This window comes from Pipistrellus hanaki (assembly GCF_964339955.1).
Source record: "Pipistrellus hanaki genome assembly, chromosome: 10".
NCBI classification, from domain to species: domain Eukaryota; kingdom Metazoa; phylum Chordata; class Mammalia; order Chiroptera; family Vespertilionidae; genus Pipistrellus; species Pipistrellus hanaki.
The window spans coordinates 3948656-3965525 of NC_140512.1; the positions used below are offsets into that span (position 1 = coordinate 3948656).

A 16870-nucleotide genomic window follows, 5' to 3' on the forward strand; every position below is an offset into this window, starting at 1 on the left:
CCTGGGAGAACACACTGCTCTCCTGCCAGGCCTCAGGCCAAGGAGCCTGCAAGTGAGTCATCCCCAGTGACTGAGGAGCAGCCATAACTTAGCACATACCTTACAGTAAGGTTTGGGGAAACTGAGGCTCAGAGACATTAAGTGCTCATTTTCAAAGCTGGCTCAGGAGACAGCATTGCTCAAGATCCAAGAACATGGATGTCCCCAAAGATCACATGGGGTCCAATACCCTGGGGGTAGGGTCCTTGGTGGCTGGGAGACACGACTTCGTCAGCAGCCTGCGTCCCAGCCGTGGAGCCTGCGTTGTTCAAAGCTCAGGCCCTGTCTCTAGGTTGTGGATGGTGATGAGCAAGAAACACATCACTTTCAGAAAGATGCTTTCATGCTGCGACCCTTTTCGCCCACAGAAAACAGGGACAGATGCTACCCCATGCCATGGAAGAGAGAAAGTATACGTACCGCTTAATCTCCTGACAGACCTTAGCCAGAAATGGGAGGGAACAAATATCAGAACCATCTCTGGAATACTTCTGGAGAGGAAAAAAAAAATAAGGAAAAGGGCTGTTTAGTTCAGGGAATGGTTCTCCAACTCCAGGAGGCCCTTCCTTTGGCTCCAGGGTCAGGATTCCTGAGTTCTCCCTCTGCAGAGCCCAGGCCGTCTGACTGAACTGAACTTACCACCTGTTCCTGTGCCCACGCTCCCGTCATTCCACGGTGGAGCCAGTGTTCAGGCTCCTCTCTCAGCCTCAAGGCTGCCTCTTTCTGTCCAGCCCGAGAAAGCACCACCTCCACTGTCCTCCTTCACCTGTCCTCCTCTACCTGTCCTCCTCCACCTGCCCACTTCCACCTGTCATCCTCCACCTGTCCTCCTTTACCTGTCCACCCCACCTGTCCACCCCCACTTTCCACCTCTACCTGTCCACTTTCACCTGCCCACCCCCACCTGTTCACCTCCACCTGTCGACCCTCACCCATGCTTCCCCCCAAATCTGGCCCACCTGGGGCTGATCTACTCAGACAATTCCTCTCCCTCCTTGTACTCCACATGTGTCAAACACAAGGCCCGCGGGCCAAATCCAGCCCGCCAGGCCTTGCAATGTGGCCCGCACTGCGCTGTCATCACTGCACTCCGCTGTCAGTTTATGACATTGTCAGTTTATGACTGTTCAGTAAACCATTCGGCCTGCGATTTAGGCTGGATTTTAGATTTTGGCCCCTTCTCTGATTGAGTTCGACACCCCTATTGTACTCCAATGCTTTGAAAAAGAATTAAAAAATGAAGAACATTTTCAAATAAAATGCTTCCATCCTCTTAGGAGGCAAATCAAGAATTTGCCTAAGGAGAGCCATGCCAGAGCTTGGGAGGGAGGAAGGCAGTGCCATGCAGTCGCCAGGTGTGGCGAGCAAGGGCGTGTGGGTTCCACCGGGCTCCGTGCTCTGTGGGGCACTGAAGCCTGGCCTTTGCCCAGCCGTCTTTCAGGAGGAGTGTGGCTTCCATGCTGCCCTCCGCTGAAGGGAGAGGAATGGAGGGTCCTGCCAGCTGGGGCCTGTCTCCACAGAGCTGGGGAGGTTGTGAGCCTGGCAGAGTCCTGGTTGTCCATCTTTTCACCACACAGTGGGAACCACTCACCTCTTCCCTTTCCCGCAGAAAGCACTGGGACACACACCGAGCAGCACTGCAGAGGCCCGGAGTGCGTGCTCGCCAGCCCCTCTTCTGATCTGCACTTGGCTGGACAGAGGCCAGTGTGTGCTCAGCTCAGCGTTTACCGTGCTCCTCTGGAGCATGGAGTCCCGCCCACAAGGACGCCTGGAATTGGCTGTCCGGGGCACACCTTCCTCTTGCTATCCATTTCACCAGCTCCTGCTTGCATCTGAGTTTCCCCCACACCGGGATGTTATAGGAAAACAGAAAGACAGAGGGACCCCTGGTGAATGGGACAAATCTGCCCCAGCCAGCCTGTGGAACGTCCCTTGGTGAAATGGTGTTCCACGCTTGTGCATTATTTTACTTGGATTCACACAGTCTGGGGTGGAGCAGCTGTTTTTAAAGGCGTCCCAGCAGATGTCACTGAGTGGGTAGGTGTAGGGTCAGGGGCATCATGTACAGTCCCAGGCTGTGCACTGCATGACCCTAACCTCTCCAGAGCCTGTGATGTGACTCTTCCTGAAAGTTAGCACCAGGAGGGCCGGGTGAGAGCCACTGACATTGCACGAAAGGCAGGAAGTGGGAAGGGAGTGAATCTGTATTTAAATGGTGGGTCTCTCACTCAGTAGTTGTGGGGAGTGAGCCAGTCGCTTCACCTGTCCGGCCTTGGTCCTCTCACCTGTACCGTGGTTAATCATGAGGGTAAGCTGTGGACTCCACAGGAGTTTTTGTGAAATTAAATTCAGTGGTTCCACTACTCGGGTACTCCAAGCCTCCCACACCCAGTGTCTGCCCCATCCTGCACAATGCTCCCGGTGCCTCTCTGGGCCTCTGGGCAGTGCAGACCTTCTCCAGAACCTTCCATTCCCGTCAACTACGCAGACCTTCCCCAGCCTGGGTCCTGGCATCTGACGGCAGACAGCTCTCTGCATTTCTCTCCACATCCTGGCTGGTCTACAGCTCTGTCGGCCACTGCCGTGGAATTCACTGCTGCCCATAACCTCGGAGCATTTTTTCCAAAAACACTTATTTGCATTTTTCTGATTATTTTTTTCCTTGAGAGCTTTAATCTGGAGAGTAAATAAAGTGGAGGAGGCTTTTGAGAAGTCTGTTATTGTTGAATTGTTCAGTAGGTTTCTGTTTTCTGGCTTCATGCGAGGAATTATTGGAACCCAGCCCTAGGAAGTGTTCTCGCAATTCTGGTGACGGAATTAGAAAACTGTAAAATGCTAATTAGCCTTTGAGCTAATGCCACAGCAACTTGTGTGAGTGCGGACACCAAGCCCTGGGAATAAGTTCTGAGATGCATGCTGAGAAGGATAAAGGGAGGATTGTACCATCTTCAGTTCTGTTTAGAATGCCGAAGTGCTGGTCAAGGGCTTCAAGCCCTGTTTCAGTTTCTTGCTCAGTGACTGAAGCAGATGAGCTGAAGTAGCTCCAATGGGACTTCTGTGATTCACTGAATTAAATAACGATCGGCAGTGCAGACATGGTGGCCGATTAATGCATCCTGTAGAAATGCCTGCGTGTTGCCATGAACCCATATATCAACCTTGGACATCAAAACCCCGATGTCCCCCAGGAGTAATGCTGCCAGAGAAGATACCGCACTGGACATACATGCATGTGCTACAAACTCTTCATCTTTATCTGAAACTCCAATGGAATCGGGCGTCCTCTATTTGTATCTGCTCCATCGGGCGAGCTGAGCGCTCTGGGATTCTCCCCTTCACTTTCGGGTTGCCAAGTCAGTACTGCCTTCCTGGTAGAGCATCAGGCAAGTGGTGAGCTGGCCAGCAGGGCAGGCCCTGTCCTTATCTCCCCAACAGCCACTTCCTCCTGCCAGGGCTCAAGCATCCAGGAGGGAGGCACTTTTTTTTTTTGCTTTTGGTCAATCTTCACTCAATAATATTTTTCCATTGATTTTTAGAGAGAGTGAAAGGGAGAGGGAAGGCAGAAACATGGATGTGAGAGAGACACATCAATTGGTTACCTCCTGCACACACCCTGACCAAGGCCGGGAACCTGCAAGAGAGGTATATGACCTTGACCAAAACTGAATCCAGGACGCTTCAGTCTACAGGCAGATGCTCTATCCACTGAGCCAAACCGGCTAGGACTGGAGACACATGTTTAAGGGTCTACTCTCTTGCTTCCTTTTCAGCGAGGGCTGATTTGCAACCAGAGCATAAATCTAACACCTGGACTAAGGACCACTAATGTGAACTAAACATTCTATCTGTTGAATGAACTTATTATTACAAACAGGGCAAATTAGGGAGAGGAATCACGTGGTGACTTCACTGGCATTTACGGAGGGCTCTATAAATCCCAGGCCTGCTTCTATGTGCTCTGCACACATCCACTCCGCTAGTCCTCACATTCATGATAGAAACATGTTACTGCCCCATCTGACTGACAGGAACATGTTACTGCCCCATCTTACTGACAGGAACATGTTACTGCCCCATCTTACTGATAGGAACAGGTTACCGGCCCATCTTACAGACAGGAACACGTTACTGCCCCATCTGACTGACAGGAACATGTTACCACCCCATCTGACTGACAGGAACATGTTACCACCCCATCTGACTGACAGGAGCTCCGAGGCTCAGTCTCAAGTCTCATGTGTAGAAAGGGGAGGAGTGGGAGGATACACAGCCTCCAAAATGGCCTTCTGCAGGGCAGCAGGTCTCAAAGGCACTCAGAGGACACGGGGACATCAGGAGACATTTTGGTCATCAGGACTGGGGAGGGGTGGATAGCAATGCTGCCTTCTAGTGGGTGGAGAACAGGGATGCAGCCAACATCCTACAATGCACGGGACAGCGCCCAGGACCATGGGCTAATCTGTCCCAGATGTGAGCGGTGCAGAGATTGGGAGGGAGGGTGGGAGCTTCTATTCCCACTTCAATCCCAAGTCAACCGCGGTGCCTTGTGGGCTGGACTCAGAGCCGCTGCTGGCCTGCGCAGCGGGAGCAGGGCCAGAGGGAGGTCAGCGTGCCTGGGGGGGGGGGGGGCTTGCTCTCTCCCTGTGGGCCACTTACCAGAGGTGGGGGTTTCTTAACGATCTGCCTTGCCTTCTCCAGGGTGGATTTCCACGCCTCCTAGAAAAGCAAAGTTAGACCACATTACCCCTTGTGTCTTCTCTCTTCTTCCTACATCTTTTCTAAAGTTAGGGCGTTTTCAAGTCTGCAAGTTTGAAACAAGGAAGTGAGTCCACAAATCTGTGCTAAAGCGAGTCACACAGAGGCAATGTCATGGCAGTGACGATCTTCAGGAGGGGCCAGCCTCTGTGTGGGCCCCACGGGGAGTCCTCTGCACACAGGTCCTCCCCCCAGCCCCGAGGGAGCAGGCCTTTCCCCAGACAAGGTCATGGGGACTCGGGGAAGCTAAGGAACCAGCTGAAGGTCACAGCACCAGGGTCTGGCGGAGCCTCAGTCTGAACACCTGCCTTCCTGCCCGAGAGACTCCCCATCTCCCCAAGGATCCCGTGGCCTTGTGCCTGGAAGCCCCAGAGCGGGGCCCCAGCTAACCCCGGGCCTGTCCCATAGCCAACAGCGACACTAACAAGGACTGCAAAACCCACAGAACCTCAAAAGCCACAGGATGGGGAGGGCCCAGGTGGAGAGTGAGCATGCACCTGCCCTCCCAGAGTCTCCGGCGGGCAAACAGACAAGACGGGACACGTGCAGGAAACAGAGGGGGGATGACACCGAGGGGGCTCGGCAGCCCCTTCCTGGAGCCCCTTGAGGGGACCGGAGTGGCTGTCACTCAGCTCAGTTCTCGGGGGGATGGCTGTGCAGTGAGGGAGGAGAGACCAGCGGAATAAAGTGGCCGGCGCTGCCCCACACGCCTCTGACCCCCTGCATGCCTCCGTGGTCCAGGCTGAAATGCCGAGGGCAGGCTGGTCTGGACCTGGCCTGCCCAGGGCTCCATCACCAAGTGCGGCGATACCAACAGGCAGAAGGGAGTCCAAATAAAGGGATGGTCTTTTCTCCCAGAAGAAAAAGGGTGAAGGAACTCCGAGGCATCTGGGAAAGCTAATTAGTTTGCCTGTCTTAATGGCAGGCAAAGGGGCAAGTGGTGCTCGAGTGAAAATGAAGATAATTATCTTTCCTCGGTAACCTTTCACTGCTGCCCATCTCGTGGTTAAGCATTTGTTTCTAATGTGTGAGGGTCATGCTTTCCTCTCCTTTCTAGTTAAATCTTTAGAATGAAGGCTGCAACTGTCATCAGAGGCTGGAGAGAAAGTTTGGGAAGAGACTGGGAGCGGGACAGCAAACCCTTCGGCTGGAAGCCACCATGCTGTTTACCACTCAGCCAGGCCATCAGCACACTCCCATCAGCCGGGAGATTCGTGACGGTCAAATCTCTGCAGCTTCTCATTCCTCTCTCCCTCTGATTATAGGGCTTCCTTCTCTCGGCCCCATGTGGAGCCTATTGAATGCTCAGGAATGGATGGCCCAGGACGTTATCACAGAGGCTCACGGAGTCCAGAGAACCTTGGAGTCCAGAGAGCCTTGGAGACGGATATCGGATTGCTCTACTTGGGGACGTAGAAAATCCCAAGGATGACATGGCATTGGGCCTGGCAGTGTAAGAGGGACCGGCCAGCCCTCAGCTTGACCATAGGAGATGCACAGTAGCATCTGCAGTGGTGGCTGGTAAAGTCCTTTCTCCTAGAATGACTTCAGTGTTTCTCCAAACCAGAGCCAGCCTGAGGTCTCCAGACAAGGCAAGGCCTTGATGATGACTGCTCTTGCCGGGCAGAGGCCTGGTGCTCGGTCCTGGGCTCTGGGGAGTATGGGTGACAGCAGAGCAGGCCAAAGCACACATTGCCATCCGTTCCATGGGGTTCCACTAGCAGGGGTCTTCAAACTACGGCCCTCGGGCCACATGCGGCCCGCAGAGGAGTCTGATCCGGCCCGCCAGGTTTTTTGGGCAGTGAGCGCAGCCGAGGTGTTACAGTAGGAATCAGTAGTTCATATAGTCCGGCCCTCCAGCTCTCTGAGGGACCGTGATCTGGCCCCCACTTTAAAAAGTTTGAGGACCCCTGCTAGGGGTTGGCCTCAGCCAAGCATTAGACCAATGGGAGTCCAAGCAAAGGGAAAAGCATTGTGTCCACGGCTTATATATGTCCAACCACCTGAGCCACCTGGCCAGAGCTGCCATTTGTCTTCTGACTTTGGGTATGGCAGGTTTTTACTAGTTAGACACTTTTCATTTTTTATGACTGAGTCAACCTTTCATTGATTTAGGGTTTATCTAGCTTAAATTTCATGTTCCAATGGCTAGTATTTAGTTCCATCTTTTATCAAATAAGCCAGGGTTTTACCACTGCTTTGAAACTCTATTTTTAAATAAAACACACGAATGTCAAATGCATTGGAGTTCACTTTTAGGTATTCTATTCCCGCCCACTCAGTGTTGGCTGCCTCTGGCTCCTGCAGAGATCGGTTCCCTGGGGGAAACCCTTCCAAAGGCTGGGCTGCTCTCCCGAGGCAGTGGCCCCCTCACCGAAGTTGACCTTGACTTTAGGTGGTGGGCACACAATGAGGAATTCAGACCATGTGTCATAGAAATGCACACTTGAAACCTACATGATCTTATTAACCAATGTCATCCCATCCATTTAATTAAAAAATGTCAATTTAATATATAGCTCAAACCTCAAAAAAAACAAAACAAAACGGTGTGCATACTTCTGTGTGAATACTTCCTGCAACAAGACTGTTACACGGAAAACACAGATGAATCTCACAGACAACGGAAGCCAGACATCAAGGACAACAAGCTGTGTAATTCCCTCCATGTGAAGTTCAAGATGGAACTGTGTACAAGTGCACTCGCCTATGTGAAGTTCAAGATGGAGCTGTGTATAAATGCTCTCGCCTGGGGTGACAGATTACAGAATGGCAGCTACACAGGGGTGGGTTTTGACTGGGAGGGTCATGAGGAAGGCTTCGGGCAGGCTGGGGGTGGGTTCCACCTCCCTCTTTACCCACCTTTCCTGGGCAGATAACTCTACCTGCTGGTGCACACCTGCTGCGGAGGTGTAGTTTGTGTGCCATGAAATCTCACACACATGCCCCCACTTTCTCGTTTGAGTATAAACTGCATAGAGTGTAAAAATAAATTTTTTTAAAAGTTGAACATTCTGTGACTGTGTATAGCTGTGGGTGTGATGTATACACAACACGATGTTCTCTAAGGACATCACAGACACCCTGCGGCTTGTCCTGGTGCACACACGTGTCCAATGTTATCAAAACACAAGCACTGCTCTCAGTCCTCACATGCTACTTAAACACGTGAAAGGTGTTGCTTTTTTTTTTTTTTAATTAAAATGAACTATTTCTTCTAGAAACCAGTGGAGTTCAGAGTTTCTCGGGTGGAATTAGGTGACACGGTACGGACACTGCAGTCCATGACAGAGGAAGCATGACATGCATGCACACCCCAGGTGTTGTATCTCCTTCTTCATTACTTACCATGGCCAGTCAGCAAAACCATGTTCATCGGTTAGGCCCCAGGGTGATAAACAGACTTCATTCCAATGAGAATAAAAAGGGCATTACACATGGAACAGCAACCTGCTGTGCTGTATACAGAAAAGCTGCCATTCTGGGAAAGGAGGCACAGAATTTTGTCTTTCGTTTTTACAGGAAGCTTCTGAAAGTTGTTACTGTGAGGCCTAACTAGATTTAATATCAAACTGTCACTCAGCGTCTGGGAAGGGCATCGTGTCAATACTGCAGCCTTCCGTGGCCTGCATTCCAATTACAGACTGTCATACTCACAGGGTGCTGCACACGGCTATCTCTGAATAATAATGATGTTGGTAATAATTATATTAGCCACCATTTTTATGAACGCTTTCTAAAAAATGGAGTAGGCATTGTGCTAAGCATTTTAAATGTCTTTGCTCACCAACTTCCCATAACTGATCTTGAAGGAGGGATGTGGGGTATTTCATTACACCCATTTGATGCGGGGAGAACAGTGAAGATCAGACTGGCGTGACCAATTGCCCACATTTCCCCAGATGTGGGAGCTTCTTTGCTTGTACCACAAAGTCCTGGGCAAATTGCGGGAAGTTGGTCACCTTCTAAAAGTGCCTTGCTTGATATTTAAGCAAGTCGATATCAAGAGAGGGATGTACACCTCTTCTGTCCTCAGCTGCTCTGATTTCCTGCCAATGGCCAGCCCCGCATCACAGGTCAACAGGAAAGGCATTTTTTTTTTTGGAACTTGAGACTATTCTCTCACACGACATAATTGAAAATGTCATCTTGCCTCTTTCTTTCCCCACGTCGCTGAGTGTGTACAGCTGAGCGTGCCTTTACACACCCAATGGGCACGCGTGTCCCTGCCATCGGACGTCCATGTGACAGCCACTCACTCACCTTGGGGAGTGGGTAGAGGTGACACAGTGGCTGGCCCGGGCCCTGGTGACAGAACTTCAGTGTGTGACACACCACGTCAGCATTCATATCAGCGCTGAGCCTGAAGGGAGATGGGCCAGACAAAGGTGACTAAGGTCTCTCAGGCATTAGAAAGTAGAAGTGATTTCAAAGCAAGCTCAGTCCCAGAATGGATCCTATGCCCCTCCCTGCTGGGCAGCGTGGCCTGGAGTCCGTCCTGGGTGTGCTGGCTCACAACGATCCCCTGCCCCACTGCTCGCACCTGCATTTAGAACGAGGTGCCTGGGGTGTGGAGGGGGTGTGAGCAGCCCTGAGCTGTGTGTCAGCTTTACCAGAGCATGACATTCTTTTAGGCAGAAGCCACAAACAAAATTGGGAAAGGAAAGGTAGACAGGGGTGTTATTTGATGGAAACGCTATTTTAAAGTTCCCCAGGGATTATAGCAAAAATAAATAAATAAATAAATAAATAAATAAATAAAGTATGGTATAGCCTTCAACTCCTACAATTATTTTCTTAGGCATAATCCAAATCATTTCTTCCCTTTAAAGTAAATATTTCTTTACTTTGTGTAAGAAAATACAATTAGGCTAACTTTTCCCCTGGGGAGGGGTAAGAATTGTACTCTTCAAATATTTCAGTTTATGTCTAGGTTTGAAGGGACTAAACCAAACCTTCAATAGCCATTTTCTTCTTCGTCTTACCAAGAAGAATGAGCACCATGTGCTGCTTCAAATGAAGGGACAGGGAAGCAGGCACTTTGAGTAATTTTTCTAAGTAAATTATTCATTCAAACCCAACCCAGCCCACACCACACCATACAAAAGCAACAAACACAAAGAATCCAGAGGCAGATTGGTACTACCCAAAGGCTAATCTCGGAAGGACTGTTATAGATTCTAGAAGATATGCCCCTCCCCCCCCCCCATACCCATATTAGTTGCTTGCTGAGTTTCTCCTCTCACGGTGTGCTCCTCTTACAGCTCATTTTAATCAACAAGATGCAGTTCTGGGGTGAGGTGAGCCCTGACACTGACAACCTCATGATCTAGTTTTACATGAATTTCAGATTCCAATAGCACATGTGGTTCCTAACCCGGAAGGCATCATGCCTCTTCATTATTTCACACCAGTCAATTCTCAGTGATTAATGGACTATTATTCAGCAATTACACGTCCGACCCACAGGTAAGTCACAGGATGTTCTTAGGAAGTGGGACACCTGAGCGTTCAGGTTTATTCTCCCAAGACCCTGGGTCATGCAGGGAGGGCTACTTCTAAGAGCAGCCAATCGTAACCAGCGACCTCATGCCAGGTCCTCCTATGCCTGGTCTTGACCTCCACTGTGACACAGGCTGTCATAGCAAAATGGATCCTGGTCTTCTGTTTGCCTTACCTGCCTTCCTGGTATCTATTTATACGTTACACTCAATCATGAAATTTTGTATTCTGAACCTAGGAGCTCTCAGAGATCAGGAGAGGCCTCAAATACAAAATTTTTTAGAAGAAAAAATGAAAAATGGGGTTTCTAGCAATTATGACCCACAAGGGGAAATCATTTATTGCATTGTCTTCTTCAAGTGCCCTCCCCCCTCCCCCATACTACAGAGAATTAGTCACCTCATGACCTTCAATCACCTCAGAACCATTTCCTCCCCTTCCCACCACCGATTGGGAGCAACTCTCTTAGGTGGCTTGCTGGGCCCATTCTTTCTTCACACCTGTGTGCATTTGAAGTTGTGGAAGGCGCCTGCAGGGCCTGGTACAGGGTCTGTCTGTCTGCCTGTCTGTCCTCTCTCTGATCCTTGTTCCTATCTGGTTCGCCCACTCACTATTGACAAGAACTGGGATACCACAGCTCCAGGCCTTGCTCTGTAGCGGCTCCCACTGGGAACGCGCAGGCTGCCTCCGAGTCTCTCTGCTCCCGGCCTGTCCCAGAGAAACATCGGGTCAACGTGCGGCGTACTCACAGTTTGATGATATCTGGTCCAAATGTGCGGACCACTAGGTAGCAGGTGGCTTTTAAGAACAGCTTTTCTAAGGAAAACAAAGAGGGCAAAGGGAATATTTTTTTATTATGATGAATATAACACACAAGTTGATAATGATCATCTTTCCTAGGAACTAAGCTGAGTGATTAACTGATCGTTAACGCAAGCCATTAATTGTAAGGGTTGGCGGAATGTTACAGTTAATGTAGCCATTAAAATATCATTTCCATATCAGGTTCATGGGCATGCCAGGGTGTTTACTGTACATGCTAAAGAGCACTTGTTTATTTTTAGAACGCAGTTAAATTCCGGGCTTTTATTTTACTCTTATAGCAGCGAACATCTGAATGGGGGTGATCCCACTGCTGAAGTTGAAAGAAACAGGGCTCGCTTTCAAGTACGTAATCTAAAACACTGCTTTGTTAAAAATGTTTTTCCCTGGTGTTCATTTGGGGAAAAAGACTTTGCCTTGGCTATTTCATTTTTATGGCTGGTATTTCAGAGATAAAAGGAGACCATCTCTGAGAGGTGTTCCTGCCCTGCCATCTCTCTCTCTCTCTCTCTCTCTCTCTCTCTCTCTCTCTCTCTCTCTCTCTCTCTCTCTCTCGCCTCCACAGAAGTGCTCTGTGGTTTGATCTGCCTACATGGTGAGAAGTGTTATCCCCCTGGACCTGTTCTCCAGTTTGTGGGTTCTTGTGGGATCTGGGAATCCCAGGGAGGACCTCGGCACAGTCAGGGACAGATGGGCTGACTTGGGAAAGGATGGGAAACCCTCCCAGAGGAGAACTGACCTGGTCAGGCTCATCTCAGACTGGGCTTCCCTTGCTTGGCAGGTAGGAGAGTGAAAATACACAATCAATTCAGGGAACTTTCTCTTGTTTTTCATTTTTACTCAGTGGTAAATAATGTCAACATTTTATGATAAATTAGATACAGTCATAGAACTTTTTCTTTTTTACAATAATGTATAAGACTTTGAACACAGTGTGCTTTTTAAAAATATTTTTTTTATTGATTTCAGAGAGATGGATAGAAACATCCATGCTGAGAGAATCATTGATTGTCTCCTGCAGGACCCAAACAGGGGATCGAGCTTGCAACCCAGACATGTGCCTGACCAGGAATCAAACCCTGACTTCCTGGTTATGGGTTGATGCTCAACTACTGAGACACATTGGCCAGGCCACAGTGTGCTTTTGAGGTAGGAACTTGAAACTTCCCCACATTACTTTTCACCTTACAGAAATCTATACTAATAAAAGGGTAATATGATAGTTAGACCAGACATCTTCTGGACATCCTTCTGGACAAAACCACAGTGGCAATGGGCAAAGGCAGAGGCAGTTAGGGGTGATTAGGCCAGCAGGGGAAGGCAGTTTGGGGTGATCAAGCTGGCAGGCAAGTGAACAGTTAGGAGCCAGTGGTCCCAGATTGCGAGAGGGATCCCGGATTTGGGAGAGTGCAGGCCAGGCTGAGGGGACCCCCCTCCCATGCACAAATTTCATGCACTGAGACTCTAGTAAAAATAATAAAAAATGATGAGGGAATGCTATGAACATCTGCCTGACAGCAAAATAGATCACTTAGATGAAATGCAAAAACTCCTAGAAAGACCAACTGTCCAAACGGAGTCAAGAATAAACAGACAATCTGAGAAGACATATAACAAGAGATTGAACTAGTTATCAAGAGTTTCCATAAATAAACCAGGACCATATGGCTTCACTGGTGAATTGTACCAACTCTTTTAAGAAAGCATCTGAATAGACATTTCTCCAAAAAAGATATGCAAATGGCCAATAAGCACGTGAAAAGATGCTCAACATCCTTAGCAATTAAGGAAATGCAACTCAAAACCACGGGAGATACCACATCACGCCCACCTGGAGATGCTATAATCAGAATGACAACTAGTAGCATGCATTGGGGGTGTGGAGAAACCAAACCCTCATACACTGCCAGGAGGGTGGGAGATGGGAAACGGGCAGCCACTTTAGTAAGCAGTCTGAAGTTCCTCAAATGGCTAAGCATAGAGTGACCATAGGGCCCAACAATCCTAGGTATGCACTCATGGGAATAAAAAGCGCACACATCCATGTAAAAACGTGTACAGGGACGATCAGAGCCGCATGATTCAAAATAGCCAAGAAGTGAAAGCAAGTCAACCCGAATATCCGTTAACTAATGACTGGGTGAACAGAATGGGCTCCGTCCACACAATGGAACATCACTCAGCACACAGAGCAGTGACGTTCTGACACGCACTACACAGATGACCACAAAAACCTCATGCGGAATGCAAGGAACAGTTCAAAAGACCATGTATTGCATAATTCCCCTTATTTGAAAGGCCCAGAATATGCAAATTCAGAGATAGGAAGTAGATATGGTTGCTCAGGGACTAGGAGGTTGCAGGTTTGGGGGTATGGAGAAGGGGAGAGGTAGCTTTTGGGTACAGTGAAAATATTCTGAAGTGGACTGTGCCGATGGAGGCACCATTCTGTGACTAAAACCACCGAATTATACACTTGGAGGGGGCAAAGTGTAAAATATGCGACTCTCAGTACAACTGCCTAAAAATGACATAGGTGCCTGGCCAGGGTGTCTCAGTGGTTGAGTCTTGACCCAGGAACCAAGAGGTCATGGTTCGATTCCGGGTCTGGACACACGGCTGATCACAGGCTCAGTCCACAGTAGGGGGTGTGCAGGAGGCAGCCAGCTGATGTTTCTCTCTCATCATTGATGTTTCTATCCCTCTTCCCTCCCTTCCTTTCTGAAATCAGTAAAAACATATTTTTACAAAATGATATGCTCTTCTCCCTGGGATGCTGAAGTGAAGGGCGACCGGAAGCTCTGACCATCAGACCTCAGGCCCCAGCTCAGCACCTGCTCAGGCTTCTGCCCGTAGTCGGGCTGCTCCCTCACAGGCTGCAGCCTCCTTGTCTGAAACGGAGGTGGTTCAGTGTCTGTCGACACCATGCTGGGAGTTTGGAGCGCTATGTGACAGAGTCAGAAGCCGTGGGAAGCATGTTGGAAGCAAGTTTCAGGTGTGGCTAACTGAGAAAGAACTTGGCCAAGAGCAGATGGATTTAAAACCGACACCAGGCTGTTCTTTGATTAACTTGCAGGACTGCCAGGTGAAATTAGAAGTGTGTGTGAGTGTGCACGTGCATGTGTATGTATGTGTGTGAGTGCACATGTGTGTATGTGTGTGAGTGTGCACATGTTAGTGTGAGTGTGTGTGTGTGTGTGTGTGTGTGTGTGTTCTTTCATTCAGAGGTGTGGAGATATAAAGGAAGGTTTCTAATAGATTGTGAATGTCCGATAATAGGAGGATGGATAAGTAATGTGGAGGCCATTTATATGGAGAAGAACTAGAGGGAGATTAGGAGGCTTGGCCTAGCGCTGTGTGTCTTACTGTGTGCAGACCTCAGCATCCTGCGGGGTGACAAAGAGAAGCCGCAGAGTGGCGTGTACAGTGGGCACTGATGCAAATTTGAAGCCCCCAGGAGGGAGGATTCTGGGAAGATGATGGTTGGGGCAGCAGTTCTGGAATTTCTATGAATCTTGAACAATTTCTCTCTCTGACATAAAACAACTCAAACCCAGACTGGTGATATTTAGGGCACCATCTTGGCTTCTTCTGACTCATAATAGGAAATTTCAGAGGCTGTTGAGGTACAATGAGAGAGAGAGAGAGAGAGAGAGAGAGAGAGAGAGAGAGAGAGAGAGAGAGAGAGAGAGAGGCAAACATATGGAGAGGAAAACCAAAAACCATAGACAATAGTTTCAACAAAGCTAAGTATCTCCAAGTTCCCAACGTATAATTAGACAAGGTAAACCACACAGAGCCACAGGCCTTGTGGGTTATCAGCATCTTATGGAAGAAATGGGATGTCAGATAAACCCAACTACAGGATGATCCCCGAATAACCCAGAGGTGTGGGCTGGGAAGGTGGTGGGCCTGGGAGGGGCTGTGCCCGCTGCAGCCCAGGTGCAGGCAGAGGCTCCAGGCGGGAGGGTCGGGCACCTGCAGTCAAGAAACTGACCAGCGGAGCCCTCTGCAGGACAGAGCACAGGGAAGAGGAACTGCTGGCCTTGGAGCCCACATTGAGCAGGACTGGAGCCCTGTAAAGAGAAAGCCAGAGAAAGTGGGCAGGGAAGCAGAGTCAGGAAACCTCAGAAAGCAAGCTGTCTCTCCCCCATCCCCACCCCCAAACACACACACGCACCCAGAAACAGCAGAAGCAGGAGTTCTGTGCATTTAGAAAAGCTCCCCCAAACCACTTCTTTTTCTATATGAAAACTAATTTCATATAAAAATGAGCAACAGAAATGTATCTAGGTCAACACCCATACAAAGTTATTATAAGAAGAAAAAAGAATAAGGAACAGAATCAAATCCCCACAGATAGCAGAAGCATGCCAGAAAGTCATTCCAAAAAGGGATTAAAACACAATATTTCAAAATGAACTAAGAAGCATTAATAAAAAGATATAGACATGAAAGAACAACAGAAATGAGAATTAGAAAAACTTAGGCATGGAAAAAACAATTCAGGGAAGAGTACAAGATTATAAACTAAATGAAGTCTGAACTAGAATGAACAGAAGAAGGGAAGGCAATGCTGATGTCTTAGGAGAAATTGAAAGGTGAAAGGGAGGAAAAATGTGATATAAAACAAATGAAGAGATAAAAAGTATTCAAGGTAGAATATTGAAGGTAGGCAAAGAAGATTCAAATTTGGAATAATAGGCATCCCTGAAGAAAAAAAAACAAAACAAAATAAGGCAACTGAACAAATACTACCAACTTTCCTGAAATTGTAAGAAATGTATATGAACACTCCCTTCTTCCTCCCCCTCCCCCAATTGAAAGGGCACACTGCATGACTCAAAACATCCAGGCACAATAACTAACACCAAGACATATTCTGGTCAAGAGGCTAAATTTCATAGAAGAAAGAAAAATAATCCTTTGAGCTTCTAGGCAAAAACAGACTTATATAAAAAATTAGATTATCATTATGCTTTTTAATAACATATTTAAGATACTCCGAGAAAGAAATTGTGTGCCAAGGATTTTTATTTCCAGGAAAACATTGACTTTCAAGTATAAAGGGTACAGACAGCTTGTTATCAAACATGCAAGAGATTCAGGGAATATTTCCCATGAGCCCTTCCTGAGGCATGAGCTCAAGGCAACAATTCAACTAGACAGACATGCTCAGAATGGCTGAAGGGGACCATCCATCACAGAGCAGCTGATGAAACTAATAAGAAATGAGGGTGAAAGGGAATGGGTATGGGATGAAATGGTGATATGCTCAGATAACACAGTGTGATGATTAAATAGATGGGAAAAGCATGGGCAGAAAACAATTTTAACTGCTCTCAATGATTATAAAACATCTTAATGGTAGTCGTATGAGAACTGATATTCTGAGACTGTTCTATGTACAATGAGGGATAGGTAAATGAATAATTATGGGCTATTTTAATTCTATCAATCCCTTTGACCTTGAGAATTAGGACTCAGAGTGTGGGAAGAAGCAGATTATAGCTATATAGAGCACAGATTAAGGAAAATGTTCTGTAGTCCTGAATTTGAATTCCAGGTGTCAGTATGAATGCAACAGAAATATTATTTTAAAATTACGTATTTTATCTATGTATATTTCTATCATTGTCTACTGAAGAGAAGAATGATTAGCTCAGTAGTAATGAGCATTTCTAGGCACCAGATTGTGGTCTTAAAATATTATTTTCCACCTGAAAAAACCAAGGCTTCTAAGGGAAATGAC

The 16870-nt window shown here is 48.0% G+C and overlaps 1 protein-coding gene across 2 annotated transcripts in view; it reads right to left on the reverse strand.

Moving 5' to 3' along the window:
* Window positions 1-16870, reverse strand: part of AOAH (acyloxyacyl hydrolase) — a 70762-nt gene that overhangs the window by 41414 nt on the left and 12478 nt on the right. For both annotated transcript variants that reach the window (XM_084897882.1, XM_084897881.1), the window contains 4 exons: window positions 11046-11112; window positions 9058-9157; window positions 4696-4755; window positions 460-530 (listed from right to left, as the gene is read on the reverse strand). In XM_084897882.1, coding sequence (XP_084754008.1) covers window positions 460-530; window positions 4696-4755; window positions 9058-9157; window positions 11046-11112 — 298 coding nt within the window. The remainder of the gene's footprint in view (window positions 1-459; window positions 531-4695; window positions 4756-9057; window positions 9158-11045; window positions 11113-16870) is intronic.